The sequence below is a fragment of the Culicoides brevitarsis genome, chromosome 2 (assembly GCF_036172545.1).
Source record: "Culicoides brevitarsis isolate CSIRO-B50_1 chromosome 2, AGI_CSIRO_Cbre_v1, whole genome shotgun sequence".
NCBI classification, from domain to species: domain Eukaryota; kingdom Metazoa; phylum Arthropoda; class Insecta; order Diptera; family Ceratopogonidae; genus Culicoides; species Culicoides brevitarsis.
Window position 1 is genome coordinate 36,378,628 of NC_087086.1, and position 26,129 is coordinate 36,404,756.

General features: G+C 29.6%; 7 protein-coding genes across 7 annotated transcripts; 5 read left to right on the top strand and 2 right to left on the bottom strand.

Moving 5' to 3' along the window:
* The first annotated feature begins 50 nt into the window (after positions 1 to 50).
* LOC134829442 (acylglycerol kinase, mitochondrial) lies at positions 51 to 5,046 on the top strand. The gene is made up of 2 exons (XM_063842509.1): positions 51 to 283; positions 3,826 to 5,046. Exons 1-2 carry the CDS (start codon positions 174 to 176, stop codon positions 5,003 to 5,005), a joined length of 1,290 nt encoding a protein of 429 aa, XP_063698579.1. The 5' UTR covers positions 51 to 173; the 3' UTR covers positions 5,006 to 5,046.
* Positions 5,047 to 6,617: 1,571 nt separating this feature from the next.
* Positions 6,618 to 8,250, top strand: LOC134830114 (PC4 and SFRS1-interacting protein). Its single transcript, XM_063843492.1, has one exon. The coding sequence runs from the start codon at positions 6,707 to 6,709 to the stop codon at positions 8,015 to 8,017; it is 1,311 nt and encodes a 436-aa protein (XP_063699562.1). The 5' UTR covers positions 6,618 to 6,706; the 3' UTR covers positions 8,018 to 8,250.
* Positions 8,251 to 9,357: 1,107 nt separating this feature from the next.
* On the bottom strand, positions 9,358 to 16,358 carry LOC134830517 (guanine nucleotide exchange factor subunit Rich). Its single transcript, XM_063844024.1, has 4 exons — positions 16,282 to 16,358; positions 14,319 to 16,219; positions 12,008 to 12,965; positions 9,358 to 10,882 (listed from the first exon to the last, which is right to left on the bottom strand). Exons 2-4 carry the CDS (start codon positions 16,179 to 16,181, stop codon positions 9,438 to 9,440), a joined length of 4,266 nt encoding a protein of 1,421 aa, XP_063700094.1. The 5' UTR covers positions 16,182 to 16,219; positions 16,282 to 16,358; the 3' UTR covers positions 9,358 to 9,437.
* A 2,063-nt stretch (positions 16,359 to 18,421) lies between these two features.
* LOC134831162 (tubulin polymerization-promoting protein homolog) lies at positions 18,422 to 21,881 on the top strand. The gene is made up of 2 exons (XM_063844823.1): positions 18,422 to 18,786; positions 21,234 to 21,881. The coding sequence occupies exons 1-2, from the start codon at positions 18,539 to 18,541 to the stop codon at positions 21,541 to 21,543; spliced, it is 558 nt and encodes a 185-aa protein (XP_063700893.1). The 5' UTR covers positions 18,422 to 18,538; the 3' UTR covers positions 21,544 to 21,881.
* Positions 21,882 to 23,280: 1,399 nt separating this feature from the next.
* LOC134831056 (uncharacterized protein C7orf50 homolog) lies at positions 23,281 to 23,992 on the top strand. The gene is made up of 2 exons (XM_063844695.1): positions 23,281 to 23,409; positions 23,463 to 23,992. The coding sequence occupies exons 1-2, from the start codon at positions 23,370 to 23,372 to the stop codon at positions 23,990 to 23,992; spliced, it is 570 nt and encodes a 189-aa protein (XP_063700765.1). The 5' UTR covers positions 23,281 to 23,369.
* Positions 23,993 to 24,081: 89 nt separating this feature from the next.
* On the bottom strand, positions 24,082 to 24,733 carry LOC134831057 (transmembrane protein 242). The gene is made up of 3 exons (XM_063844696.1): positions 24,580 to 24,733; positions 24,285 to 24,520; positions 24,082 to 24,231 (listed from the first exon to the last, which is right to left on the bottom strand). Exons 1-3 carry the CDS (start codon positions 24,635 to 24,637, stop codon positions 24,082 to 24,084), a joined length of 444 nt encoding a protein of 147 aa, XP_063700766.1. The 5' UTR covers positions 24,638 to 24,733.
* Positions 24,734 to 24,763: 30 nt separating this feature from the next.
* Positions 24,764 to 25,853, top strand: LOC134831058 (protein MIX23). The gene is made up of 4 exons (XM_063844697.1): positions 24,764 to 24,922; positions 25,077 to 25,188; positions 25,241 to 25,413; positions 25,475 to 25,853. The coding sequence occupies exons 1-4, from the start codon at positions 24,881 to 24,883 to the stop codon at positions 25,580 to 25,582; spliced, it is 435 nt and encodes a 144-aa protein (XP_063700767.1). The 5' UTR covers positions 24,764 to 24,880; the 3' UTR covers positions 25,583 to 25,853.
* The last annotated feature ends 276 nt before the right edge of the window (positions 25,854 to 26,129 follow it).

Consider the following 26,129-nt stretch of genomic DNA (forward strand, 5'->3'; position numbering starts at 1 on the left):
ACTTTGGGTTCGGAACTTGTTCGAATGACGTCTGATTGTTTTGATTTTTTTCCTGCCTCAATACGGGTTTTCTGAAAAAAATAATTTTTTTATTAGAAAAATGTATAATTTTAGTTAATTTTTAATAATTTAAGGTTGTTTGAAGGAAATAGAGACGTCAAAGGAGGCTTAAAATGGCATTCGTCGTACGATGGGCGAAGACAATAAGAAATAATTGGAAGAAATCGACTTTTGCTGCATGTGCCCTCGCATACGGAGTCTCTTATGCAAAGGATAAATATGAGTAAGTAGCTAAAAATAGCGATTTTTACTTCGATTCTGGCTTTAAAAGGTCTAAAACGAGAAAAAATATTAAAAATTATTTTTTTAAAGTGGTTAACGTACCTCATTGATGACCTTGAACTTAAATTTATGACTTCAGATTTTTTTATTGCCCTTTTAATGGGTTTTAATCAACATATTTTCATCAGATTTGATGATTTTTGTTAAAAAAATTTAAAGAATTTTAAAAATTTTTTAAAATTTTAAAAATTTCAATTTTGATTTTTAATTTTAATTTTTTTTTTCTTTAATTATTTATTTTTATTTAAATTTTTTTTTTTTAATTTTATTTTTTTTTTAATTTTAATTTTTTTTTTAAGTTTTGAAATTTTAAAAAATTTTTTTTTTTTAAATTTTTTTTTTAAATTTTTTTTTATTTTTTTTTTTTAATTTTAATTTTTTTATTTTTTTTTTTTTTATTTTATTTTTTTTTTTTTTATTTTTTAAAAAAAATATTATTTTTTTTTTAATTTTAATTTTTTTTTTTAATTTTAAAATTTTAAAAAAATGTTAAGCCGGTTAAAAAAAATTTAAAAAACGAATTTTTCAAAAAATAAAAAAAATCACGCATGCGCCTTTTCTTCAGCTAAAAAAGACTTTTCGCACATCTCGTAACTCCATAAAAAAATTCCGCAACGAAAATGAGCTCTTCCTTCACAGAACGCCTCACCCACTGCTTGGTTACGGAAAATCTCTGCGGCTTGGATTCCTGCCTTTCTGACGCTGTGGAAAAAGATAAACAAGCTTTAAAAAAATTTCGCATCGAAAATACCTTGGATTCGGTACTTCATCTCACAGTTCGCACGAAAAGTGTCGCCAATCTTCGCACAGTGCTCAAATTCGTGGATTTTCTGGACTTGTACGCGCGAAATCACAAACAGGAGTACACTTGTCTCTGCCTCGCATGCACAATTGAGGATGTCCCGCTCGATGTTGTCCTCATTTTGCTGGAAACGGACCCGAAATTGGTGAATTTTCCCGCAGCGAATGAAATTTTCCCGCTACATCTCGCCGTGCAGCATCACAGATTGGACATTGTCAAGGCTCTCGTTGAAAAAAATTCGTTTTTGAACCGACAGAATATTTTTAAGGAGACTCCGTTGCATTATGCGGCCTTTAGAGTTGATGATACGGTTCGATATAATTACTATCAGTTGAGTTATGACACGGAAAATGTCGAAATTATGAAGTTTTTGGTGCAAAAAATGGGCGCTTTGGTCAATGTTGAAGATATGAACGGAAAAACACCCGGCAGGATAATCGAAGAAACCGTCGTTGAATGCGATGAAACGGATGTTCAGCAGTATTATGAGTATTTGAGGGATTGTTTAGGGGTTTTTATTGCTGAAAATGGGATTTATGACTTTAGAAATGTGTTCAAATTTTGTTATTTGAGCATTAAAGCGAGCAAATTTGACGTCGCCCATGGATTTGTGGAGCAATATTACCTCGATCCGGCTTACAATCCTCATCGACATGCTCTCGTAGCGGATTTTTTAACTAATTTGAAGCCTCAAAGACATTCGCTGTACCTAATTTTGGTCCTGCACGACAATTACAAGGTCCACGAACAAAATTTACGGGATTTTATAAGGACCCTTAGTTGCAACGATACCTTCCTTGAAGCACTTACCGCAGTTTTTCGTAGTTCCGTTGCCTGTGAGACGAAACAAAAAGTCTTAAAAAATGTACTTTTTGAACTCCAAGCGACCGGGATTGATTTTTCAAGTTGGAAATTGGCAACAAAAATCGCGCTTTTTAACGTTGATCCGGCAAATCTTCAGGAAATCTTCGATTTGTACAAACTTCTGTTCGAATTGAATCTCGGAATAAATTTTAATGCTGCCGGAATTGAGTTCATCGAGAAGTTTTGCAGCGGAAAAATCGTTCATGGAGAACATGCGATGCTGGAATTGCTGCTTCCCTTTACGAGTCATATTTTTATCGACCATTATTCGTTGATAGAAGACCTGAATTTGATGGAACATGTGTTAGCGACGGAGAGTCAAATGGCGTTTTTTCAAAAATTGACAAAGTTTAATGAATATTTTACGCATACTTGTAGTCAGAATTTGACGCAGTACAGCACGAATTTTTGCTTTGTGGTTCACTCGTTGAAGCAAATGTGCAGGAATAAAATTAGGCAGAAGATTTTCAGTAGAAAGAGGGGAGGAGGGATGTCTGATAATGAATTTGTGTCTTCCGTTATGCAATTGCCGTTGCCGAAGATGCTACTGAAGTATTTGAGGTTCATGGATCATTTGCAGTTTTTGAGGCTATAAGAGAAAAATGTATTTTTTTAATAAAGAGTTTTAGAAAAAAAATTAGGTTTTTATTCAATAAATTAAATTATTCATAAAAGTCAATTTTTAATTTTTTTTTTATTTTTTTGAAAAAAAAATTAATTTTGCTTCCTTTACTAAAAATTTTAATTTTTTTTATATTATTTCATATTTTAAATTAATTACAAAAATAATTAATAATTTTAAATAATTAAAACTTTGTTAATTTTTTTTAATATTTTTTTAAATTAAAAATTTTAAAGATAAAAAATTTATTGGAAAAATTTAGAAAAATATTAATTTTAGCTTTCTTTTATTAAACTGCTAATTTTTTAAAAATTAAATTTTTATTTATTTTATTTTAAATTATTTTTTTATAAAATTTTTGTAAAATTAAAAAAATATATTTATTTTTTGAATGAAGATTTTCCCTAATTTTGAAAAATATTTATTTATTAAATATTTTAAGATTTTTTAATTTTTTTTAATTATTAAATTTTTGTAGAATTAAAAAAAATATTTTTTGACTAAAAATTTTCTTCAATTTTTAAAATTAAAAAAAAAAAAAAAAAATTTAATATAAATAACTTAAATATTTACAAAAATTATTTTTTTAAAAATTAAATACTTTAAGATTTTTTTTTTTTTAATTTTTACTTTATTTTAATAATTTAAAATAATTTAAAATTTTTAAATAAATTTGATTTTTTTTAAATTATAAAATTTGTAGATTAAAATTTGAAAAAACATTTTATCTCTCTTTCATTAAGCTGATTATTTTTTAATTTAAAAATTAAATTTTTATCATTTTTATTTAAATCTTTGAGTTAAAATTTTTTTCAATTTCATTTTTAATTAATTAAAAAAATTAAAATTTTATTTAAAAAATTAAATAAAATTAAAAAATTTTTAAAAATTAAATTTTATATTATTTTTTTTAAAATTCTTTCAGTTAAAATTAATTTTTAATTTAATTAATTTAAAAAATTTTAATTAAATCAAAGATTAAAAAAAAGTAAACTATAAATTTTAGAGAAAAAAAATAAAAAAATATAAAAATAAAATAATTCAAATTTAAATCCTTTAAAAATAAAATTTCTTATCAATTTTTAATAAAGTTTTTAAATTTTATACAAAAAAATGTAGAGAAAAATAAAATCTTACCTTTTTTAGTTAAAAATAAAATTTTTTAACAAATTTTCTCTCATTTGTTTCATTCCAGAATCAACAACTTAATGCGCGAATATTGCGAAGAGGCAAAAATCTACGGCGATCAACTTCTTCCAATACCGCACGAGCCAAAACGCGTCATTGTCATCCTCAACCCAGCTGCCAACAAAAAGAAGGCAAAGGAAACTTTCGAATCGTACGCCGAACCAATTCTCCATTTGGGCGGATTTCTCGTCGAAATTGTCAAAACTGACTCTGAAGGTCATGCTCGTCGTTACGTCGAAGACTTACCGAAACTCCCGAGCGCCATTCTCGTTGCGGGCGGCGAAGGAACTCTCTCCGAAGCTGTCACGGGTTTATGTCGTCGTGCGCCTCACGAACGTTGCCCGATCGGCGTCTTGCCCGTAGGTCGAACCAACTCCGTGGCGAAAAAAATCTTCAATGTCGTGAATCCGAGCAAAGTTCAGAACGTCGAGGCTTTGGCAAATGCGGCAATTTCTGTCGTACGCGAGCAAGTCGAACCACGTGACACCATGAAAATCGAAATAATCGATCAGGAAACGCAACCAAAGCCCGTTTACGCTGTTGGGTCGCTCAAATGGGGCGCTTTTCGTGACATCATGAGCAAACGTGACAAATATTGGTATTTTGGCGGCTTACGAGACTATTCAGCATTTTTGTTCAATGCATTTAGCGATGACATCACGTGGCAGTGCAAAGCTTCTCTCGAATTCACAGACCCATGCAGCGGATGTCGCAATTGTCGCGTGAATTTCCAACCTCCGAAGCCGCAAAACAAACGTTGGTGGAGTATTTTTGTGCCCCGATCGAAGCCCGTGATTGTCGGACCCGATTTTTCCAAAATTGAAAACCCAAATTGCTCCGTGACGCATCAACTTGAAGTTGCGCCGACAGAATTTGAAGTCATAACGCGAAATTTGGAAGATGACGATGCGAAATTACCTCATTTGAAGATCCAGTTGGGCAAAGAAGGCGAAGAAGGATTCACTTTTATGACAAATTCGTGGTCCAGAGTATGGAATCGCCTTCCGTTGACGCCAGAAAAGACAATTGATGCGAGATCTGTCGTTATTCGACCCGCTGTCGAGAGTACGGAAGACAAGGAATTGTATTATTCGATCGACAACGAGAATTACGAAGTGAAACCTATTAGAGTTAGTGTCGAACCAGATGCTATTAACATGTATGTCATGAAAAAAACGTCGTCGTAGGTAGCTAAAAGTGATAAAAAAAATAAAATTTTTTAACAATTAACGGATTTTTTGTTCTTTGACATTTGAATTTTTCCGGTATTTATAATTTGGGGTTTCCATTCACTCGATATGTTTAATTCTCGAGCATCGGGAAAATTTTAGATTTTTACGTATTTTTCAATTTTTAAGCATAAGAACCATCAAAACCATTAGTTTAATTTTTTAGACAGTTTTGATTTATAAAATGATTAAAAATGATAAATTAGAGCCCTCTGATAAATTTTTATCCATTTGGAGCAAAATTTGAGAAAAAACTTCTTTGACACAGTTTTTTTATTTAGTTTTCAAAACTATGTCAAAGAAAAAAAAAACTAAATCAAGAACCATGTCAAAGGAAATTTTTTTTTCAGTTTCAATTTTTCAGCAGTTTTGAGTTATAAAATGATTAAAAATGATAAATTAGAGCCCTCTGATAAATTTTTATCCATTTGGAGCAAAATTTGAGAAAAAATGGCTTTGACACAGTTTTTGATTTAGTTTTCAAAACTATGTCAAAGAAAAAAAAACTAAATCAAGAACCATGTCAAAGGAAATTTTTTTTCAGTTTCAATTTTTTAGCAGTTTTGAGTTATAAAATGATTAAAAATGATAAATTAGAGCCCTCTGATAAATTTTTATCCATTTGGAGCAAAATTTGAGAAAAAATGGCTTTGACACAGTTTTTGATTTAGTTTTCAAAACTATGTCAAAGAAAAAAAAAAAACTAAAAAAAAAAACTAAATCAAGAACCATGTCAAAGGAAATTTTTTTTTCAGTTTCAATTTTTTAGCAGTTTTGAGTTATAAAATGATTAAAAATGATAAATTAGAGCCTCTCTGATAAATTTTTATCCATTTGGAGCAAAATTTGAGAAAAAATGGCTTTGACACAGTTTTTGATTTGGTTTTCAAAACTATGTCAAAGAAAAAAAAAACTAAATCAAGAACCATGTCAAAGGAAATTTTTTTTTCAGTTTCAATTTTTTAGCAGTTTTGAGTTATAAAATGATTAAAAATGATAAATTAGAGCCCTCTGATAAATTTTTATCCATTTGGAGCAAAATTTCAGAAAAAATGGCTTTGACACAGTTTTTGATTTGGTTTTCAAAACTATGTCAAAGAAAAAAAAACTAAATCAAGAACCATGTCAAAGGAACTTTTTTTTTCAGTTTCAAAGCAGTTTTGAGTTATAAAACTAAATCAAGAACCATGTCAAAGGAAATTTTTTTTTTCAGTTTCAATTTTTTAGCAGTTTTTAGCAATTTTTGAGTTATTAAATGATTGAAAATGATAAAATTGAACCTTTAAGAAAAAATTTTATTTACCTTTTTTTATTTATTTTGATATGAAGATTTTTTTTTTTGTGAATTCCTTAATTTTTTTTTTATTAATTCAAATAATTTTTAGCCAAAGAACCATCAAAAAGGCATCCAAAGAAATTTTTTGTAGTTTTTGATGAATTTTGATTTTTTTTTAAATATTTCTCAATGCTCGAGCTTTGAAAAAAATCATCAATTTGGAATCCCCCTCATTTTCGGCAAATGTCAAATCGCGGTATTTATCGTGCGGTATTTCAAAAGAGAGTCTCAAACATTGAATAGCAACCACAGAACGAACGACGGAGCTTGTGTGGAAGAAACCAGGAAGTCAAATAATTCGAACGGAAAATTTGCAACAGAAAATGAGCAGCAAAGGCAAAAAGGACCCGGACTACCATGTGGGCAGTCTCGTGTTCGCCAAACTGAAAGGATTCGCGCCGTGGCCCGCGAAAATCGTGAAAGCCGAAAAGAAAAAGTACTACGTCTACTTTTACGGCACGGGCGAAAAGAGTCCCGCCATGAAGAGCGAAGACCTCTTCGACTACGCCAAACACAAGGAGAAATATGTCGTGGACAAAAACCTCAAGCGCAAAGGTTATCCGGAAGCCGTCGAGCAAATCGAGGCAGCGCTGCGTGGCGAAGAAGATGTAGCGTCAATTTACAATACGAGTGCCAGTCTCGAGCCATTTAGCGAATCAAATGCCGCCGAGACGACAGACATGCTCGACGAATCGGAAATTGTTGAACCTGCAGCAGCAGCAGCGACAAATACGACGACGACGACAGACCCGGAGCCCGAAGCAACAGACAAAAATGAGACGACGCCGCCCGAAATTGCGGAAAATGTGCCCGAAACAGTCGTTCCCGCACCGGAAAGCGACAAAAAGAAGAAACCCGTGACAAAAGCAGCAAAGCCCGAGACAAAAATCGACGCGAAACCCGAAGTCGAAGCAACTCCCGAACCGGAAATCGTGAGTCGCAGCGGGCGAAAAATCAAAACAAAGCGCTACTTGATCGACGAATTGGAAGAAACTGTCACGCCGACGATCAAAAAACGCGCCGTCGACTCGATCGACAGTCGAAAAGACTCGAGTAGCGACGCAACGCCGCCGCCCGCAAAGAAACAAGCAAAACCGGTTCCAGTTCCCGTGCAAATGCCAAAAGAGAAGCCGAATCCCGTGAAAGATGCCCTGCTGCAAATCGAAAGTCACATGGTCGAGTTGGATCATCTCATCAAAATGTCGCTGGGACTGAAAAATGCGAATGCCGACAAGTGTTTGGCGCATCTCGAGGAATACGCGAAAATCCAAATTACGCCGTTGATGCTGAAAAAGAGACCCAGTTGCGTGCACACGATGAAACGCCTGCGAAAATACGTCGGAAATGTCAACAATTGGAACATGGATCCCGAGAAGCGGAACGAGTTTCACGAAAAGACCCTCAAAATCCAGTCGAAAGCCAACGAGATTTACAGTAATTTCAAACTTTTGTTTCCCACGGCAGACACGACGAAGCCATTTTTCGAGCATTTCAGTGAAAAAGTCGCAGAATTCCAGGAGAAGACGAAAGGCATGAAGCCCGAGGAGATAAGTGACATGTATGAGGAGCCCGTAACGCCCCCAACGTCGCCAACTACAGTGCATGAGAATAACGGATCGACGCCAGCGGAGTAGAAAAATCACAGAAGCAAAACATTTTTGACCACCAAAATTCTTGTTTGACGACATTTTTTTCATTTTTTCACCTTCATTCTTCACACGAGGACCTTAGCGATCTTTTTTTGTCATTAAATTTATATATTAGTAATGATCTTGTATTAAAGAGGGTTATAATTGATATACAATAAAATTGAAATTATAACGAAAAATTTGGCTAACTTTAGGTTTTTTTTAATTTTTCACGCCGCTGTCGGGCAGAAACTGTGGGTTGGGTTAATTTTTGAAGAGTTTATTGACCAACAAAATTTTCCTAAATTCTTTCTATCATGAACAGAGATTTTTCTTTAACTTTTTTAATTTAATTTTAAAATTTCTTATTTGAATTTTGTTTAAATTTTTTTAAAGCTTTTTTAATTTTTTAACTTTTGAATTATTTTTTTTTATCTTTTTACCATTTTTAAAATTTTAATTAAAATAAATAAATTAATTTTTAGAAGAATTATTAAAATTTTGTTAAATTAAATTTAAAATTAATTTAAAAAAATCAAAATAAGATTCCATAATTTTAGAAAATAAATTATAATTAAATAATTAAAAAAAATAATTAAAATAAATTTGAAAAATTATTTAATTTATTTTAAATTAATCTTTAATTTATTTTACTATTTTTTTTAAAATAAAATTTAATTCTGATTTTTTTTAATTTTTGTATTATTTTTTTAAGATAAAAAAATTAATTAATTTAAAAAAAAATAATTTTAATTATTAAAAAAAACGAAAATTAAATTTAATTTAAATTAAAAATTTTAATAAAAAAATTTAAATTTATTTTTTTTTAAATAATTTCAAAAGTTATGATTTTAATGGAATTATTTTTTTTTTTATAAAAATTGATGGTAAAAAAATTATATAAAATTTTAAATAATTTTTTTTTTGCCCAAAAGGTAATTTTTTCTCACATTAGTTTTGAAAATGAATTTTTAAAAATTAAATTTTAAATATTTTTTTCAATTAAAAAAAAAACAGAAAATTTCAATAAATTTAATTTTAAAAATTATGATTTTAATAAAATAATTTTTTTTATTGAAAAATAATGTTAAAAATTAAATAAAAAAAAAAAAATTTTTTTTACCCAAAAATTAATTTTTTTTCTCACATTATTTTTTTGAATTTTAAATTTTTTTTTAGAAATTAAATTTAAAATACTTTTTTTTAATTCTTGAGAAAAAAAAATTTTTTTTTTTTTTAAATTTAATTTAAATTTTTTTTTTTTAATTAAATTTAATTTAAAATCAATTTTTTAAAATTAAATTTAATTTAAAATTTTTTTAAAAAAATTTAAAAAAAATTCTCTGTTCATGAAAAAAAAAATTTTTTTTTGTTGATCAATATTTCGAACAAGAATGTTAATTCATTTGCCTTTTTTACTTTTTTTTTACATAATTGCACAATTGGACGTATCTTGATCAATGGAAGGCTCGTGTTGCTCCTGCATGAGTTGCGGACTCGATTCCATTTTCCTCAACGGATTTCTCTTATCCTCATCCGACAACTTTCCGACATCGCTCGTCGCTGCTTGATTTACGTATTTTTTGAGAGTCTCACTTTTGCCCAAGGAAATTTTCCTTACGCCATTCTCCAACGACGCACTTCTCGACAGCAAAACGGGCGTTTTTTCCAACAAACTTCCGCCTGCGCCTTCATTGCCATTCGGATAAATATTTGGCGGCAAATCCGGAATCGATTCTTGTTGGGTGACGAATCGATCAAGCGACGCAATTTCCTCACTGCAGCCAAGCATGAAGGCTCGATAGCCCAAACACTCGTTGAAACTCCATCGGGTGAGATCTTTCAAGCCGTTTTTGAGTTGGCGACAAATTGAGAGGGACGCAGATCGAATTGCCGCGTGACAAACTCGCGACACGGAAGTTGAGTCTAAGAGGAGAATCGAGAGAAGGAGCGAAAAATCCAAACAATTCGCTTCGGTGAAAATTTGGAGCATGTAACGCATCTGAACCTCGAGTTTTTTGGATTTTTTGGCGGGAATGTGATTAATTGGCAATGCCGCTTCCTGATGATGATGCACAAGTTCGTTTTCCCAAACGGCAGTCATTTCGGACAAAACGCTATCGACATCTTCTTCGTTTTTTTCGCGAATCGGCATCGTCATGTTCGCCGTTTCCATCGCTTGAAGGAACGTACTGCTGTAACCCGAATCCCGACTTTCCAACACACTCGACTGATTCGAGCTTTGAAGCGTTTTTGATCCACTCGGCGATCCCGGGCTCTGATCTCCGCGCATTTCCATGTCAGGCGTGCCATCCAACTTTAGATTCAACGACGGTTTGGGCCAATCCAGGGTTGCATGCAATTTTTTCAACGCTTGCACAAAATCATCGATTTTTGGGAGTTTTTCCTTCTCTTTGGACAACCACGTGACCAGCTGAATATCCAATGCGGCACTCATGTAGCCCAAATTTTGGAAATCCATTTGTTCCAAGAGGATTTTTAGATGTCGGAATAAAATGGGGTCGATGAATAAATCTTCAAACGTGCGATTTTTCGGGTTTTTTAGGGTAGGTGATGTTGCTCCCGACTCGCGACGCTTGTCTTCGACGGAATTTGGACTCATGATGAGAGGTTTATTGCTGTCGGTTCGCTTGAAGTTCTTCTGGAAGCTGTTGCGGGGCGTCATGTGAGTCAAAATGAGACTGAGGTCTTCGTCGTCGGGGTTTACGGGAGGCGATTGAGCATTGGAGAAGAGTTTGCCGCCTAATACGAAGGAGGTACGAGGGGAATCTGTGTCATTCGGATCGATCGCTTTGAGGAAACGCACCAAATCGTGTGATAAGTTCCAATTTTTTTGCTCCAAGGAGGCATCTGAAAGGTAATTTTAAAAAAAATTATATTAAAAAAAAATGAAATTTAAATTTTTATTAAATTATTTTGAAGTTTTTGTATGAAAAAAGTAAACTTCATCAAATTTAATTAAATTAAAAAAAAAAAATAATCAAAAAATTTAATTAAATTTAAAAAAAATAAATTAAAGAAAATTAACTAAATTAAAAAAAAGAATTATAAAAAATAATTCTCAAAATATAAAAAAAAAATATATTTCAGTAATTAATTTTAGAAAAAATATATTTATGGAAGAAAATTCATTCTAAAATACAATTTTTAACACAAAAATTTAAAAAATTGAAATATTTAAAAAATTGCGTTAAATAAAAATTTGTCAAAAATTAAATATGTACGAAAAAAAAATATAAAAATTTTCTTAATTTTTTTTATTTTCTAGCATGGATTTTCATCTCAAAAATTTTTTTTTTTTGTTCACAAAATGACTAAAAAATTTTTTCATAATTTTTAAAATATTTTAATTTTTTACTTGAAATCAGTATTTTTTATGGAATTTCATCTAAAATTTTTATTTTTTTTTTTTTTTTTTGTTAATTTTGTAATTTTTTTTTTTAATTTTCATTTGAACGATTTTAATTTATTTTTTTTTTAAATTAAAAAATTTCAAAATTAATATTAAAAAATTATTAAACTTTTTTATTATTGTTTTTATATTTCCTCCTTTTAAAAATAATCTTTTGGGACAAAAACTTCGAAAAAAATTTAAAAATTAAAAATAAATAAAATCCTTAATTAAAAAAAAAAAAAAATAAATAAAATTTAAATTTTTTGAATTAAAAAATTTAATTTTTTAAAATTTAAAAAATTAAAAAATTTGAAAATTAAAATTTGATAAAAAAAAATTAAAAAAATTTAAGTTTATTCAAAAAATTTTTAACTTAAAAAAATTTAAAAAAATATTTAAATTTAAAAATTTTTTTGGGCAAAAATAATTAATTAAAAAAATTAAAATTTAATTTAAATAATTAAACATTTAATTTAAAAAATTAAAAAAATTAAATAATTTTTTTTAAAATAAAATTTTAATTAAAAAATTAAAAATTTATTTTTTAAAATTAATTTTGAATAAAAAAATAATTTTCTTACCTAACAACAGTGTCGCATATTGCTTCGAAATGGTACTCGACTCCAAATTCTGCAGAATAATGAGATAATTGGTCGCCGTGTGAAGTTGTTTGTTCGCCATGCATTGCTGAAAGAGCTCCTTTGGCTTGCCCGCTGTCGCAAACAAATACGGCCAAAGCGCAATTTCCGTTTTTCGCGCGCACTGAACGACAGTTTGCAGATAAACGGGAAATTCCTGAATGAATTCAATCACGCTCGGCAACAAAGCGTCAGGAATGGGCTCTTTACTCGTCGCTTCTTGCTCCAAAACTTCGTGCAACAACAACTCGAGGGAATGCGGGAAGTACGGAAGAGTCGAACAGCTTCGTGCAATTTCCCACGCATTGTAACCGAGATTCCTCTTAATCAGTTGCTTCAGAATTTGATGCAAATAAACTTGACTCGTTCGTTTCAAAGTCGAAAATGGGAGCGAAAAATGCGACGTTTGATCGTTCGTGTACAAAACCGTGTCTGTTTCGGCGCCAAAAATGATCGCTTCTTCGAACGAAATCGCCAACGGGTAAATTTTCAACTCGAACGAGAGCATAATTCGTTTCGCCATGAAGGTGTGACGATGACTGCGATGCCCATCGAACTCACGTGGAAATACGGGAAGCCAAACGCGCATTCCGTGTCCGCCGCAATACAACCAAAGGGATTCTTTCAGATGGAGTTTCTTCGTGATTGCCGGGAAATCGACGAAAAACCAGATGCATTCGACGCAGGAAGCGAGACAAGTTGTCATGAGTTCGCACGAATTGCCGTTGCTTTCCTTTTGGATCATGAGAACGCGTCCGGCAACGTTGAGAACGATCGTTTCTGCGGGAATCATTTGACTGCCGGATTGGTTGACTTTTGAGATGCTGTCATGCTTGAGATTTGTCAGGAAAATTGAGGCAACGAAAGCGGGATGGATGCAGATGTTTTTGATGTCATAAACCTGAAATGAGAGAAAAAAAGGTAAATTTTAATATTTTCTTTGAAAAAAAAAATTAATTAAATTTTTTAATATTTTTGAGAATTAATTTTATTATTTGTTTGAATTTTTTTCTTCAAAATTTTTCTTTAAATTTTTAAAAAAATTTTTTCAATTTGAAAATAGTTAATTCAATTTTTTTTAAATAATTTAATAATTTTGAAAAAATAAATTTGAAAAAAAATTTTTGGTAAAAAAAATTAAAAAAATAAAATAAAAATAAAAGATGATGAAAAACTTTTGAAAATTTAATAAAAATAATTTTTAATAATAAATTTTATTAATTTAAATAATTACCTAATTTTAATGTGTAAATTATTTAATTAATTAAAATAATATTTTTTCTTAATCTTTTATAATCTTTAAATCTTTTATGTTTTTTTTTTTTCTCAAATTAGTATATTTTTATGAAATTGAAAAATTTACGAAATCTCAAAAAATATTTAAATGATACTTTTCATTTTTTTTTAATTTTTTATGATTTTTTTTTTAATTTTATAAAAATTAAAATTAAGGCGAAAATTTTGTAAAAAAGAAAAAAAAATGTAAGAAGTCAAAAATTGTAATTTTTTTAATTTCAAAAATAAATTTCAAAAATTTTTTTTTTATTTTTTTAAAATTTTCATCAAAATTAAAACTTAAAAAAAATTTAAAAATTAAAAAAAAAATTTAATTAAAAAAATCAAAAATTTAATTTTTTTTAAAGAAATTTTTTTTAAGTCTTTTGAGACAAAACTTCGAAAAAAAATTTGAAAATTAATTGAAGAAAAAATTAATTTAAAAATTAAAAATTTAACATTATTTATTATTTAAATAAATATTCTTTTAAAATCTTAAAATTTTTTAATTCAAAAAAAATTTTAAATTATTTTTATTACAAGAAAATTTAGTTTTTATTTGTTTTGGTTAATTTGCTTTATTTTGGTAAAATTATTTTTTTTTCTTGTGAAATTCTTAACAATTTAATATTTTTTTTTTATTTAAATTATTTTTTTTTTTAAAATTGAATGAAAAATGTTTGAAGTATTTAAATATAAAAATTTTTTTAAATTTTTAATAATTTAAAAAATTAAATTTAAAATATTTTAATTTAAAAATTTATATTTTTTTTTTTTTTGTAAATTCTGTCGTAAAAAAAATTATATAAAATTAAAATAAAAATAAAATAAAAAATGAAATAAACTTTTTAAATTAAACTTTTAAAAAAATTAAAAAAAAAAAATTGACAATCTTTAAAAAAATTAAATTCTTTTGTTTTAATTTATTTTTTTTTAGTTTTCAAATGGACAAAAAAAAACTTTATTCAAAAAAACTCACCTGCAACCGCAACAACTCCAACGACCGATCATCTCCAACAATCAAACAAAAAATCGTAATACAACTATCCGCCGTAAAAACAATCAATTGATCCTCATAAATGTTCATCAGCATCACCGAAGCCGAAACCTCAAAAATTTTCGCAAACTTATTATCCAACTTTTGATCTCTCGAGTAAATCCGGATCTCATCATTCTGATTAACAAGCGAATAATTGCCCAAAATCACAAATTCATTCCACCAAACGAGTCCTCCGGTAACAACAAAATCCTTTTCTTGCGTCTCATTTCCAAACAGCTTCCATTTCCTCGTTGTCAGTGAATAAAGCGCCAATCCCGTCCTTCCCGCAACTGCAAGATTATTCCCCGACTTATCCAGGGCCGAAAACCTAACAGGCCAATTGGCATTCGTGTAAGCTGTCGGTACCATAACCGAGATCCAATGCTTCGATGCCGAAAGGAAACTCGTGCTGTAAATTGACTTGATTTCGAAGTTGTCTAATTGACTTAAATCCGCATCAGGCGACGTCAGGGAGGGATCGTCATTGTTGATCATGAGTTCGTTGTACGTGGAATTGTGATGGTAAATTGTTTCAAGGGTTTCGTTGTGATTTATGAGGATTTTATCGTCGCCCTGGAGTAGCAAAAAGGGGTTTAAACTGACACAGGGGTTGACACTTAGTGCACTTTTGATGAAATCCAGTTGAAGAAGCTCCGTATGAGGTCTTCCTTCTTCCAAGGTTTGTCGGATGATCATCAGTTGGTATCCCTCGCAAGACCAATCCATGCAAGAAATGTTAAAATATTGCCCGAGAGACGTTGCTGACGACACCAAACCGTAATCCCAGGCTAAACTACATGTTAACATGCTGCCAAAAGTACTCCAGAGCGAAAATCCGCCCTTTTCCCATGAAACAATGACAGCACAACCATCCGGAGTCCATTTAATTTGCTTCACCGAATCGGGACTCCCCGGAAAATCCTTGCTACTCAAGACCATTGTGTGAGAAAGTTCAAGGGCGCCCGTTAAATCATCAATTGTGAAGACACAAACATGCGAATTCTTCCTTCCGACAGCAATCAAGCGATATTTATGGTTAATTGAGATACAACTGGCATCATCGACATTCGGGGCCCATATCCCTTGCACCTGATTCGGATCAAATTTGAGGTTTGGGGCTGTTAAAAATGCCGCTCTACCATCATTTAAGACAATTGCGAAGCCCCCAAGTAGCGGCGAATAGTCAATCGACACAACAAAAATGCCCGGATCGAAAATTGGAGTCGCCGAAGAAACTTGCTGATTGATACTAAAAGGCGTACGATTCAATTCCAACGTATAATCTCGCTCCTCGGTGCCATTCCAGTTGAGTCTCACAATTTTTCCGTCTTTTATCGCCACCATCATGTGCGAAATTGTCACGCAAACCAAACATTTGATCGGAACAAACAACTGAACTTCCTTCGCGAGCGTCAATTTCAGCGACGGAACTTTTTCCTTAATAAACAATTCGGCACTGTCCCTTCGTAAATTCGAAAATTGCGAATCAAGTTGGTTGTAAATGCCTTTTGCCGTTTCAACGAGCTCCAAATCGTAAATCAAGAGTGTTCCGCCCGTGGTGACAACTGCCAATTTCGTTGAATCCGGTTTCCATTCGACGAGGACATTTTCGCCGTTGCGGGTGAGGCATTTTGTGCTCCGTTTGATGGAAATTATCGGCACGCAGGGCTTGTTCGAGTACCAGATGGTTAGGGTGTCGGAGGAGAGGACGGCAAAGAGGATTTTGACGCGATCGCAGGCGATTTGGAGCAAAGTTTCGGAGGTGTTTAACAGTTTACGTGGCCATCCAAGAGGAAAATACATTTTGAGGCCTGTTTAGGCGGTTTTATGTTTATTTGACACTGAAATTAAGGGGATTTTTGATGAAAATGAGAAATAAAGGGGTTTAGGGATGGAAACTTACCAGATAAAAAGGGTTTGAGCCATTTAATAACACTTAATTATCAGACAAATTACAAAGACTTTGAGAATGTTTACGTTTTTGAAGGCGTTTTGTCAAGGAAAAAATGGAGCTTGATGGTTTGATGTCTGTCGGTGAGTTTTTAAATGATTTTTTGAGCAAAAATTAACTTAAATTCGTAATTTTTTAAAAATATTTTAAAGATTTTGAAATATTTTTAATTTTTTTAAAAATATTTTATTAAAAAAAAATTAATTAAAGGCAATTTTTTAAAAATTTGGTTATATTAAAAGGCGCTCAAGTGAAGTTTCATTAAAATATGAAAGTTTTTAGATTTGACATAAAAATTGACATTTCTAACTCTTGAATTTGAATTTCTTTTACGTGTACATATAACGGTTTGAAACGTTATGAAGTTGAAATTTTATGCATATTTAATATTTTTTTTTTAATATTTCAATTTAAAATTTTAATTTATTTTTTTAATACTCAAGACTGTAAAAGAATAATTTGTTAAAAATTTTAAATATTATTTTTATTTTTAAAGCAAATTTAAAAATTCTTTGCTGAAATTTAAAATTTTTTAAATTTATTGAATTTTATTATTTTTTTTTTATCTTTAGAAAAAATATGAAAAATTATAAAAAAATAAACGAATTTTAATAAAAATATTTGCTAAAAATTCAAAAATTGTAAATTTCAAATATTTAATTAAAAATATTTAGGTAAATTTTTAAATATTTTTTTTTAAATATTTTATTTAATTTAAAATATAATCGAAAAAAATAAAAAAAATTTATTTATGAAAATAATAGTTTTAGTAAAAATTTAAAAATAATGATTAAATTTTAAGAAATATTATCAAATTTTTTATTTAATTTAATTTTTTAATATTAAAAATTTTTAGATTTTTCAAAAAAAGAGTTTTACAAAATTAAAAAATCTATTTAATTTGATTCAATTTACTCTTCAAATTAAAATTATCGAAATTTAATAGAGAAATTGTTTGACAAAAATCTCATAATTTTAAAGATATTTTTCGAATAATTTTTTAATTAATTTTTTTTTTAATTTTTTGAAGTTAAGGAATTTCCTTATCAATTTTTTTCAAAAAATATTTTTTTTTTAAATTACAAGAAATCATAAGAATTTTACTAAATTAACTTTGAAAATGTATTTTAAAAATTCTTGACTTAAATAAAATTTTTTTTTTCAAGATGATAAAAATATTTAAATTTAAAAAATAAATTCGAATTAAATTTAAATTTTAATTAATTTTATTTTATATTTTATTTTCAAATATTTTTAAAGTAAAAAAAAATTATTAAAATTATTTTTTTAAGTTTTTTTTAAATTTTTTTAAAAAGTATTTTTGGTTGAAAATTAATATTAAAATAATAAAAATTACAAATATATTATTTTTAATTATTTTTGTATTTATAAAATAAATTTTTGTAATAAATATATTTTTTTAAATTTATTTTTTGACCAATATTTTTAATTTAAATTCAAAATTTTAAATTAATTCAAAATATAAAAATGACGAAATTTATCTAAAAATTTTTAATTATGTAAAAAATTTAAGCTTTTTTAAAAAATCGAAAAATTTTTGCATCAAAAATATTCAAAAAAATTCAGAAACGAACTAAATTTAATCAATTCAGATCAAATTATCGTTTCCCATTGTCACTGTCATCATTAAATAATTCCGTTAGACAATGCATCTGTAATTACGCGCCTCGTTTTTTGTGTAAATAACATTAATTGTGCGCCGCACTCTGAAAATTAGATTAAATCGACAACCGACTAACTTAACCTAGGTTAATAGTCCGAATGCGCTACAATTTATTCATTTCCCGATAAATGCTCGGCCTGAAGTCAAGCAATTATCTGCGAAAAGTGTGAATGCACAGCGAGAGATCAAGAGATACGACGAGAATCGATAATCATGTCTCTTTTGGACACAGGGCGGAGTTTCACGATCTCCACGAAGTGCCCCGAAAAATCCAAAACATGCGCATTCCTCGCGCGAGACTTCTGTATCGCAATGCCAACAAAAATAAACGTTGACATCATACTCTAAGCACACATAGACGAAGAGCGAACGTCGTCGTCGTCGTCGTTTCTCCCCAATTTTTCTCGCATTTTATTTATCAACGGACCGTAGAGCAAGACGCGCAACATCTTTTTTACTGCGTGCGGAGCATCATTTTTGTTTGATAATAAAAACTTTGTTGGGATACTGAAAAATTTTCAAAAAATGGCAGAAACTGAACCGAAACCCGAATCTCCTGCGCCCGCAGCGAACGGAAGTGCGAACGGAGCTGAAGGAAGCGAAGCGAAACATTCGTTGAAGGAACTTTTTGAGGCTTATTCGAAATTCGGGGATCCCAAATCCGATGGAAAAAGCATCACGTTATCGAACTCGGACAAGTGGTTCAAGCAGGCGAAGGTTTTCGATAAGAAATTGACGACTGTCGATACGGGAATTTGTTTCAAGAAAATGAAGTAAGTAAATTTTTTTATTTTTTGCGTGCCATATTCAGGTCATTCAGAGAAAATTCCTCTACATCACGTACGACAAGTCCCGTAGAGGAACAATGTTTTCCTTTTCATTTCATGAATGGGACACGCGTACAGCTGTAGAGCGTTGTACGAATGTGTGAGAGTCCCTTTTTCGAGTAATGTTTAAGGATATGAGTCATCAGCTCCTTTGTTATGCGCGGGAAAAATAACCTAAGGATGAGTCAATTATTGAAATTGCTTTGGATTTGGTGAATTTTTAAAATAATTTGTGAAAATAATATTAAAAAGTGCCCAAAAATAATAAAAAAATTCAATTTTTAGAAGAATTTTGAATTTTTATATAAAAAAGTGCTCAGTATAATCCAATTTTAATGAAAATTAAAAAAAAATAATAATAAAAATAACAAAATTTAAAAGTTTTCTTAAAAAATATTTTAAAAATTTGAAAATAATTTTTTTTTTTATTTTATTTAATTAAATTTAATTTTTTTAAATAAAAAAATATATATAAATAAAATTTAAATTTTATGAAATTATTTATTTGATTTAATTTTAAAAAAATAAATTAAATTTAAATAATTAAAAAATTATCATTTTTAAAAAAAAATAAAAGTTTAATAAAAATTAAAATTTTGATAATATTTTATATAAAAAATTCATTAAAAATTGAAAAAAAAATTAAATTTCAAGTAAAAATTGTTCACAAAATGGTAAAAATTGATTGGAAAATCTACAAAAAAATTAAAAACTTAATTTACAATTTTTTGTGACATTTTTAACAAAAAATATATTTTTTTTAAAATTTTTTAAAAATTAATTCAAAATTTAATTTACATTTAATTGAATTTTTAAAAAAATATAAATTTTGATAATTTTTTTTTATTAAAAATTTGAACAATTTTTTATTAAATCTATTCAAAAATTTCTAAAAATAAATTCATTAATCAATAATTTTAACAAAATTTGAATTTATGTAAGTTAAATTTTCAACAAAAATTTAATATTTTTTTCAAATTTTTTAAAATATTTTACTTTGAAAGTGAAAAAAATAATTAAAATTAAATGATTTTTATAAAAATAAGTAAATTTTCTTGAATAATTCCCCAAAAAAAATCAATTCAGAAGCAATTCCAAACATCGAAACACCCTAAATAATTTATATAATAATTTACTGAGTGTTCTTTGGTCACCCATTGACTAATATTAGCTAGTCATGAACTTCAGAACATATGTGACCAAAACACACAAAGAGAAAGAGAATGACATAATACGCTTTATCGCAAACAAACGGTGACAACATAAAAATTATAGACTTTAGCTATTTTTTCTTTTTTTTTCATTTCTTTTAAAGAAATGTCACTTTTTCTCTTTTTCAGAGAAAAAACTCGTCTTTCTAATAATTAATTCAGTTTCAACTTTGGTTTCAGTTACAAAAGCTGTCATTAAAGATTTAACTGTGCGATTAATGTTGTAATTGTTGTTAACATGAGAAATTTATTTATTTATGATTTTAATCAATTTCATTACGTTTTTATTGTCCATTTTTGTATTTTTTAGTTGATTTATGTTCGGAAAATTTTTAAAATACAAAAAAAAAATTAAAAGTGAAACGTTTTTTTTTGTTAAGTCAAAAAATAGATTTTCACTCCAATGAGCACAGACATAAATAAATAGCGAAAAAAAAAATGTTAGTCGCAATTTGATTTATTTTATCAGGGTGATGATGACGACATTTTGATGACTCTATCTATCTAATGCGATTCGCTGAATGACCTTTTTTTATGTGTTTGTGCTTTTTGTTATTTTTTTCTGATAAAAGCCGGTTTCTATTTTTTTTCATTTTTGTGTCGAAGAAAAAAATTCTTAAAATATTTTTTTTTACATAATAACCGGAAAATTTTTTAACATAAAGCGGGTTTTTTGTCAGTCAATGACTTAATGGCATATTTTTTTTAAATATTTTTTTTTAGTTAAAAACATGTTTAAAAAGGTTCGAAAAAAATAATTAAAATTTAACCGATTTTTAATGATTTATTACTAAATTCATTAAAATTATTTTTAAAAAAATATGAAAAAAATTTAAAATAAATTTTTAAAGATATTTTTGCTAACTCAGCTGCGACTTTGTCTAATTCATTGCACGATATTTCTAAACAAAACATTTACCGACAACGACAAACAAAAAATTTTTGTACATCATTTCAATGCCACACCTGTTAGCGTTCAGCAAATAATTTAATTTATCAACAAGTCTCTCTCTCGCGCGCTCAACTATTCGTCACAATCGTGTCACGATTCTACCTCTACTTGAATTTCCATAGAAACGACTTTTTTTTGTATTATTTAGGTTACTATTGCCAAACATTTCCTGTTTTTCCCAAACATCACGTTTAATAAAAAAATTTCCCTCTTTTTGTTTTAATTTTTAGGAAAAAGGCCATTGACTTCAAATCGTTCAACGAATACCTCGAAGACGTTGTCAAGGGAAAAGACATTACCGCCGCCGATTTAAAGGCAAAATTAACAGCTGCTGGTCCTCCAGCTGCTAATGCCACGAAACCTGTCGTAACGGGAGCGGTATCTCGTTTGACCGACACGAGCAAATACACGGGATCGCACAAGGAACGTTTCGATGCCTCGGGCAAGGGCAAAGGTAAGGAGGGACGTGTCGATATGCCCTCGAAAGATGGCTACGTCACGGGATACAAAAACAAAAATACCTTCAATGAAACACATTAAATGAGAAAATATTTTTATGCACCTACTTTTTTGATATAAAACAAAAGAATTTTTTGCGGCGTCTCCAGCCCGTTCAAAAAAAATATACAAAATAAAATTAACAAACCCCGAAAACAAAAAACTATATTTAGAAGATAAGACAAAAAATTGTCATTCTGTGTCGTAATGTAAACACAAATCGTAAATAATTTGATAAGAAAGCATTTATTCATGTATTGAACACTTACTTATTTAACTCTTTAAAAAACTGATATAGCAGAAAGTCCTTTCCATTTTTAATATTCTAAGAAGTTTTTATGTAAGAATTTTTTATAGTTCAACTTTTTTAATTCAATAATTGAAAATTTTATTGTACCTGAAATTGTTTTGAGATTTGTTTCTGTGCATCGAAATAATTTCGGTTTTGTTATTTTTGCAAACATTTTGTTAAATTGATAATAGATGAGATAAAGTGAAGCGTAACAATCATATCTATTTAAGTTATTTAATATTTTAAGTACGATAACGTTCGTTTAAGTTCAATAAATCGATATTATTAATAGCAGAATTATTTGGTTTTTAAAGTGATTTTGTGATGCATTTCAAAAACAAAAAAAAGTTGAGATTTGGTATGGTTTTTGTTGAGTCTGTCTGTTAAAGGCATGAAGAGACTTGGGTTCGACTTTGCATCGGAAAGTTTTGATATTTCTTTTAAATATTTGTCTGAATATAAAATTAATGTAAAATTTGATAAAATCTTATTTTGTCATAAAATTTGGTTCAATTGTTTTCGTTTTAATAAAATTTTGTATTGATCCAAGAAAATAATTTCTTAATGTGCTGTTCCAACGAGTGCAGTAGTCAATTTGTTATGATAAGCCAAATGTACGCTTGATATTCGTCTAATTCGGCAATGCTGTGTTGGTCATGTAGGAAATTAATTCTCAAATATCTTTTGGAAACATTCTGTGAACTGGAGATTTTTACATTAAATTGGATTTTAGAACAGCATCTTATTAATCGATCTTCTTTACTGAAAAAAAGACTAAGTATTTGGTCCTTTAAACGGTTTGATTGTATAGTCCACATTTTCTAATGGAATATGGTTTTTGCTTCGTCTTTTGCTGTTTGAGAGCTGCTTCTATTATGGTTTCTTTTTGGTAACTTAATTTTTCATGAGTACTTGTTGTTTGCTTTAATTTTTTCATATTTTTTTAAATATATGTCGATTTTGCTTTTTCAATTGTAGAATTAACTTGTTTTCTTGGCATCTTTTTCAAAATGCGCTCATACGAAGTCCCAATGTAAGTTTTTGTGAAATAATTTCTCATGATGAATTTTTCGTTTCTTGATCAATTTTCAATATTCTTGTTGACATATTCTGAAAATAAAATAAAAAAAAGAGCGAGAACTATAGGTATTTATTTTCATTTAAAAAAACTAAATACATGAAATTTTTGATGAAAAGATTAAAAAAAAAATAATAAAAAAAAAAATTTTAAATTTTCAAAATTTATCAAAAGTTACGAAAATTTTGTTTGAAAGTCTTTATGATGGTTCTTAAGCCTAAAAATTAAAAAAAAATTTAAAAAACTTTCAAAATTGATAAATGATCAGCGCCATCTATGTTTTCAGTGGCGAATCAAATTATCACTTTCATTCGTCTCAGAGGTGTTGACTACTGTATCACGGCAATTACAACCATTGCCCAAAATTTGTTGTTCGCCGGAATACAGTACCGCAATCAGCTGTTAAATGAGACGAATGAAATTGATAACGCACGTTGTTGTTGTTTAATTGATTTTCCGATTTTTCCAATTTTTTATTAATAAGTCCACTGCATAACTATGTCAGACACAAAAATGGAGAAAAAGGAAAAGAAAAGAGGTAATTCCATAAAATTTTCCCTAATAAAACCTTCTAACAACTTCAAATTTCAGCTAAAAAACGAAAGCAAACCGAAGAAGATGGAAACGACAACAACTCTGAAGACGATGCCAAACCCAAAAAATCAAAAGAACTCGCAAGTGTCGACCAAATGCACGAAGTTGTAAAACTAAAAGCAGCTCTCGAAACGACGCACGAAAGCAAACGCAGCAAAAAACGCAAAAAATACAATGAAAAAATCGAAAAAAGTACCAACATTCGTGCCGACAAGAAATTCCTCGACGAGATTGCCGCATACCTCACAAAATGGGAAACGGACAAAGATTCATGGAAATTTCAAAAAGTGAAACAAATGTTCATCCAAAACAACGTGTTTAACGATAAAATTATCTCTGACGACATTTGGCACACGACTTTGAGCTACTTGGGCAGCTCTCGTGGCAAAGCGAAGGAACTTTTGAAGGAAAACGCCCAAAAAGTCATCGAAAAAGTCGATGCTGACTTCGAATCGAGCCAAAATAAGGAATTGTTGCAACAAAAAACTTACACACGAGCCCGCGAATTACTCCAAATGTTAGAATAAATCCAAAAAATCGCTTTTTGAGCGCTTTTTATGCTTTTTTGCTACAAACTAAACTTAACACGGTCTCTTTTGTCGTAAATCTACGATTTTCAGTCTTGTTTTGAGGCTTTTGAGGCTCCCCAAGTCGATAAATATCCCATTAAATCATTGAGTCCTTCGAATTCTGTGCGACTTTGAGGCGGATCGTTCTTTTTAATTCTTGGCAATTTATCGCCAACTACTTGACGAAACTCTTCAAACTAAAAAATCACAAAAATCAGTAAAAAATCAACTTTTTAAGGAAAAAACTCACATTTGACGCTCCCGACATCTTCCAAATCCCATAACAAATACATCCAGTACCGATCCACGCGTAAAGGGAACCCCAAGCGAGGGCTCTCATAGCCAACATTGCACCAGATTCGTTCATTTCTCGTGTCGCAACGACTCCTTTGTCGAAAAATTTGGGATCTTTTCGCTTGGCAACTGTTAAAGTTCGTCCAAAACCCGCTATTGCTGCGATTCCGGCGACTGTGAAGAGGAATCCCGCTAAAAAAATTCAAGAAAAATTGAGTTTTTCGTTAATGACTTGCGAAATTTTCACTTACCTGAGATTATTCGCTCCTTTTTCTTCTCATTTGAGGCTAATTCAGGGCTTGACGACATTGAAATTCGCGTTTTTTGAGGTTTTTGACTGATTTTCGTCCAATTTCACATAATTTGTGTCGCCAGTGTGTTTTTTGTCGCCTTTAACGAAGTGTCGCCGGTGTGATTTTTCGTTACGGGACCCAAATTCGCAAAAGTCACACAACAAATAGAACGTGATCCGTACAAATTGCCGAAATTTTCTATTAAATCCCACGAATTTCCGTGAAATTCGATGCGCCAAGCGTGAAAAGACTGCCAAAGATGTCGATCGAGTACGAATGTAGTGATTTTTTGCAGTTTCAAGTGAGTATTTTTGCGTTTTGGGGCTGCTATCACGCCGCCATAGCTCTCGTGTACGGCAGCACGCACAATTAATCGATAAATTTCCGCTGTGTTGACCGGAAAAATGAGCGAAAAATGGAAAACCTGATGAATGTCTCTCACTTTTGAATTGCAGGAGTACCTCAAGAAGTTGCGAGATGTGGACGATAAGCTCGTGTATGCCCTGAATGTCTCGATACCGACACAATCGTTCAAAGGTCAGGAGAACCCAGAAGCGAATTGCAAAGGTAAATTTTGAAATTTTCCAAAAATTCATTTTTTTAATGGAAATTTTTGTAGATTTGTACCAGAAACTGCGACAAGGATACGATTACAGACAACAAGCCATCAAAAAGTGCATCGTGGCGCAGGCGAATCAGGTAAAAGTGCTCAAAGATGCGCGCGACAAGCAAAATGACGCGGATTCCTTCGACATGCAACTCGACAAAAATTTTAAGGCTGAACAGAGAAAGGTATTTTTTTACCAAAAATCTCATTTTTTTCCTGAAAAAATAAAAAAAAAAATTTTTTTAGCTCCGACTTTTGCAAGCTGAGTTAAACGTGGAAGACATTCTCCGAGAAAAATCCTTCAAGATGTTCAACGAGAGATGTCGAACCTTCTTCAAGGCAGACAAATTGTGACCTCGACTCATTCACTATGACTACTCGCAATTGGGTAATAGTTAATAGATTACTTAACAAATCAGTGCATTACAAAAAGTTAGTTACAAAAGTCGTTAAATGCGGATAGTTTTCTCAGAGAAAAAATGCAATGTTAGAATATTCAAATTTTTTTGTTGGTAAAATAGAAAACTGTTTTTAAAAGGAAGAAAATGTGCGGAAAATTAACATTTTCTTTTTTGTAGTCATTTAGTAAGTACAATATACACAAATAACACTTGTTGATATTATTGCAAAAAGTTTATTTGTTTAATTTTTTTCGTTTTTTTTAAGTTTTTTGTGGAAATTGAGGGAAATGTAGAAAGAAAAAAATTATTTTTGAGTTGAAAATGGAAATTGAGTGACTTGAGAATTGATAAATTTAAGGAATTGAAGCCAAAGTTAATACTAAAAAATTTTTTAAAGATTTTTCATAAGAAAATTTTGATAAAATTTTAGATTTGTTTAAACATATTTTCGTCGATTTATGACAAAAAATGTCAATTTAAGCCAAAAATTGGTCCAAAAA